Source organism: Protobothrops mucrosquamatus, unplaced genomic scaffold (assembly GCF_001527695.2).
Source record: "Protobothrops mucrosquamatus isolate PMUCROS unplaced genomic scaffold, P.Mucros_1.0 scaffold1157, whole genome shotgun sequence".
NCBI classification, from domain to species: domain Eukaryota; kingdom Metazoa; phylum Chordata; class Lepidosauria; order Squamata; family Viperidae; genus Protobothrops; species Protobothrops mucrosquamatus.
The window spans coordinates 283,625-288,354 of record NW_015387372.1 but is presented as its reverse complement, the minus strand read 5'-3'; the positions used below and the strand labels follow the sequence as shown (position 1 = coordinate 288,354).

The 4,730-nt window shown below is 54.6% G+C and overlaps 1 protein-coding gene across 1 annotated transcript; it reads left to right on the top strand.

The window, feature by feature from the left end:
* The first annotated feature begins 1,834 nt into the window (after positions 1-1,834).
* Positions 1,835-4,499, top strand: LOC107291643. Its single transcript, XM_015820664.1, has 5 exons — positions 1,835-2,092; positions 2,787-2,879; positions 3,247-3,390; positions 3,498-3,587; positions 4,371-4,499. The coding sequence occupies exons 1-5, from the start codon at positions 1,835-1,837 to the stop codon at positions 4,497-4,499; spliced, it is 714 nt and encodes a 237-aa protein (XP_015676150.1).
* The last annotated feature ends 231 nt before the right edge of the window (positions 4,500-4,730 follow it).

Here is a 4,730-nt window from a genome sequence, read left to right as displayed (position 1 = left end):
AGTTTAAAGACCCAGCAGGCTCAGAAGGCAGGGGGTGTGCTGGCCTGCAGGGGACGTTCCCTGAAGTCCACCAGAAGGCAAGACAGAAACAACGGATAGAAACTAATCAAGGAGAGAAGCAACCTGGAATTAAGGAGAAACTTCCTAACAGTGAGGATAATTAACCAACGGAACTACTTGCCTCTAGAAGTTCTGGGTGCTTCCTCACTGAAGTTTTTTAAGAGGAGACTGGACAACCACCTATCTGAAATGGGATAGGGACTCCTGCTTGAGCAGGGGGTTGGACTAGAAGACCTTTGAGGTCCCTTCCAGCTCTATTTGGATTGATTGATTGATTCTTGTTTCCCTCTCCGCCAGGGCTGGAAGCTGGACCCCAAGCCTGGAAGCCTGGCCTGGAGAGTGGGTGGGCAAGGGGCCTCCGTGCTGGGTCGCCTCCAGCGCTGGCCAAGGTCCAATCCTCCCCCTCCTCGGCCTGCCTTTCAGCAGCCTTGCTCGAACTGGCTCCGGAGTTTCAAATTTTTGCAAAGAGAAGGGCGGAAATGGCAGGGCCGTCTTGCATACCTGGCATACCTCCCGTTGGCTCCGCCTTCTGTAAAACGAAAGGGCTTCCTCCAGCTATGACCTCACCTGGGAACCCCATCCAGATCGCTCACTTTCATTTTCTCCGGCTTGCTTTCCAAACGTCACCTGCAGGACCGGCTTATTTTCAGTATCCAACTGAAAACTGAAAAAAGATGGGCGCTATAAAAAGGGGAGGCATGGAAGGCCCAGGACAGACTCAGGTATTCTTCACTGGGGTTTTGGCCACCCGACGAGAGAAGCATGGACCCGAGCACAGAAACCTTCTCCCTTCGCCACAGGAGCTCCTCCTTAGGGGCAGGTGAGTCCGCAGCCGCTTTCCGGAGGTCCCCTTTGCAGCCAGGGCGGTGGGCGCAAAATCTTGGAGGTCTGGGGAAGATGGACGTGGACCTGAGGAAGTCGTGGACTTCAGAACTTTGGGTTGTGCAGAGGCTCAAGGAGGCCATGTTGAGGTTTGGTGGGTCCCAGAGCCTGCTCCTTCCTTGGCTTGGACATCCGTGCTTGGAACACACTCGGCAAGGCCGGAGCCCCGGCCAACTGGACGTGACCCTCCAGCGGCCAGAGATTATTAGCATCTTCTAACAACGTGAGGGATGATTGTAGCATTTGAAAGTTGGCACGTCCTCAGAATTTGTATTGGCATCACTTCCTTCCAGACACCAGTCCTGATGGGAGGGAAACTTCCAGAAAGTTCCTCCTCCCGTTCATTAAAACAAGCGTGGGCAACTATGGCCCCTTTACAACCTGTGGACTTCAGTTCCCAGAATCCCTGAGCCAGCCCCCTTCAGAGCTTTTTCCAAAGATTTAAGAGACCCTGGATTAGCGAGTCATCTTTTCGGAGGTACTACCTGACCTATAACTCCCGCACCCTGCACAGTCCCCCCTACCCTTGCAATACCTCCCTTGTGCCTCACACCTCACAGCTCTGACCCGCATCCTGGCATGCCCTCCCTGACCTTGCCACACTCCCGTGCACCCCAAGCCCCTCCCTGCCCCCCAATGCACCTCTCACACACACACCCTCAATCCCTCCCCCACTGAGTAGCAGCCACTTACCTGCTTGCTGGCCTTGGACTTGCGGGAATCTGACAGGGAACCTTGGAGATGATGGTGATGGCACGATGGTGCATCAGCCCTGAATCGGCCACAATTTTGCCCAATTCCAATACCGCGGCAGCCGAGGGTCCCGGGGTTCGGATGCCTTCTGTAGGTTGGCCCACTTGAGGTATCCTGGTTCAAGAATTGATGCCCTGAGATGTTCCGTTTTGCACGGTTGAAGGCGACAAACAGGCCCAGGAGTTTCAGTGGCATGGAGAGGTCTCGCTACGGAGAAGTGAGCTGCCCGTCCTCTAACCGCCTCTCTGCTTCAGGTCCCAGGAAGTGGCTGCTGATTCCTTTGGCCCTCATGATCCTGCTGAAAGTCCCCGGGGTCCAGAGTCTGCCAGTCGGATCCTGCCATTTCCCCCAAATTGCAGAACATTCGGACGCCTTTAGGCAACTCAGGAACCGATACGTAAGTCGTCCTCTGGAGCTGCAGTCGAGGGACGTCTTTGGGCTGGGGAGGATGGGGGGCTTCAGGGTTGAGAAAGCTGGAAGCTCTTGGGAGGGCTTGGGGGAGAAGACCCTGGACAGAGCCCCCCTGGAGCCCCGAGAGGAATGGACCCTGAGGGACAGACAGTTGGGGAGACCCTCCCAGCCCTGGCCATTGACAGTCAATCACTGAAAGTGGTTTATTTTTATTTATTTATAAAATTTATTACCCACCAATCTTACCACAAGGTAACTCTGGGCATAGAGATAACGCTGGGCACAAAGATAGATTATTAGATTAGATTAGATTGCTAATAGATGATAGGAGAGAGAGAGAGAGAGAGAGAGAGAGAGAGAGAGAGAGAGAGAGAGAGAGAGATTACGGATCTGCTATTAACCAATCAGCCACCTTCACTGTGAGGCTCCCCTGGTTAGGAAGGCCCTGCAAAGACAGCCCTTGTGACCGGTCCATCCAGCGCCCGGCAGCTCCCTGGCTGGTCTCGGGAGCCTCCTGGGCAGCAGCCCCACCAGCCAGGGCAGCTCCGAGGAGGCCAGACAGAGAAGGCCTGCCAACCACGTGACCCCCCCCAAGACCCCCCCCCCAGCTGGGAGCTTCCAGGGCAGCCCTGCAGCCTCTTCCCTCTTTCGGACGTTTTAACCCTTCTTCCCTATTCCAGGAGGACGAGAGGTTCAAAGGGGGCGAACCCTGGAAAAACTGCACCCGCCAGCATCTCCGCTTCCCCCGAGGGAAAATGCACCACTTGAGAAGCGTAAGTGACCTGGGGCAGCCCAGACACCAGCCCAGCAGGAGGAAAGAGGAGGGCACCCTGGGCACAGGCGCCAGCAAAGGATGGCATCGGGCCAGCCCGACCCCCAGCCCGGGATTTGGGGCACGGGGAGGACGTTCTCTGTGGATCTCTTTGGTCCATATCCCAAGTGTAAAAAAAAAAAAAAAAGATTTTGTTGCCTCCCAAAGACTTGGAGTTGCGTGGTTTGGGCACGAGGGGTCCTTGGTGCTCTCTGAGTTTGCTTGTTTTTCTTGTCTCACTTAGCAACAAAAAGTTTGGGCTCAATTGTGGTCGTAAGTCAAGGACTACCTGTATTCCCAAATAATAAGAGTATCATCTTTTTTGGTAGAAATGGGAAAAGCTGGAGGCCGTGGAAGCAGAGCTGGCCCTGGTCGTGCCCGTCTTGCAGAACCTGAGTGAGCCGCCCTTCTCCAAACAGGCCTCCAAGATTTTGGAGTTCCTGCAGCCGCTCAAGGACGCTCTGGCCCCCTGCGTAAGTGCAGCCCTGCCGAGAGAGGCCTCTCCCCCTCCCCTCCCACATTGGGGGGGGGTTCCGGAGGGAAAGACAGCCCTGGCTCACCCCCTTCCTCTTTCCTTCAGATCAGGCACAAACCTCCCCACAGGCAGAAGTCCAGCCACCTCCAGGAGTTCCAGGAAGCGATCCAGAAATTCAACGCCAGCAGCGTCCAGGTGAGCCATGCAGGTGCCCGACTGCCTCGGTTGGGCAGGCAAGGAGGGGCAGAACTGAGCTTGGTGCACAGATAATACACACCCTCTTAAATGCCTACTTATATTAGTTCATCAATAAGATACTTGTTGCCTGGGCTCTGGTGAAGGTAATTGCTGGGGTACTTGCGAGGGCCCTGTTCTTTGTCTGTGGTTTGTTGCTTTGGCTGTTTCAGTCCAGATTACCTGCCTAGGTGGATTTAATCGCTTTTACTGTTTTCTGGATTTTTTCACCCTCCCAGAGTCTAATCCAGTGTTTTTCGAACTTGGTCACTTTTAAGACTTGTGGACACCCAGAATTTCTCAGCCAGGATGGGTGGACTTCCACTTCCACATTTCATGCCGGCTGGGGAATTCTGGGATTGGAAGTCCACACATCTTAAAGTGGTCAAGTTTGAAAACCGGCGGCCTAATGCAGAGTCTCCGGACTTGGCAACTTTAAGACTTGTGGCCTTCAACGCCCAGAATTCCTCAGCCAGCATGAATTGTGGGACTTGAGGTCCAGGCGTCCTGGTTAGGGAATTCTGGGCGTTGAAGTCCACAAGTCTTAAAGTTGCCATGTTCGAAGACCGCTGGTCTAACGGAATGGGTGCCTCTAGCAAATTTATTCAATCGCCTTAAATTCTGAAGTGGGTTGGGCACCTTTACAGATTTGCTACCTGTAGAGCCTCCGTATCTGAAGGCAGAGAGTCTCTCAGCATTTGGGCGCAGACGGTTCGTTATCTCTGCTCCTTTCCTTCCTTCCAGCAATCACCGAAGTGTCTGGAGGCAGCGGTCGGCCTCAACATTGTGCGTCTCCTGGAAGAGGACATTGCTCAGCTCCAGCACCACTTCCGCCACCGCCATCACTTCCGTGCCACCACCCACCTAGGCTAGATCCTGCAGATGCCGTTGTGCCCAGCAAAGGCTCCCCAGATCAGAAAAGCAGCCGGAAACCACACCGACTCCTCCGCAAATGACATTTCTGCCTTCCAAAGAACCAGGATCAGGGGAGCCATAGACTGTTCTGTATGCTGCACGCTTTCCTCAACACGGTGACCTGCAGAGGCCTCGGGGATGATGGGAGCTGTTGTCCCACGCCTCTGAAGGGCACCAGGGTGGAGGAAG

Bases quoted from the DNA above. Each gene is read 5' to 3' on its own strand.
- LOC107291643 (XM_015820664.1), top strand. From the start codon at position 1,835: ATGTTCCGTTTTGCACGGTTGAAGGCGACAAACAGGCCCAGGAGTTTC. The intron at 2,093-2,786 runs GTAAGTCGTCCT...TCCCTATTCCAG, and splicing joins GGCAACTCAGGAACCGATAC to GAGGACGAGAGGTTCAAAGG. The intron at 2,880-3,246 runs GTAAGTGACCTG...CTTTTTTGGTAG, and splicing joins AAATGCACCACTTGAGAAGC to AAATGGGAAAAGCTGGAGGC.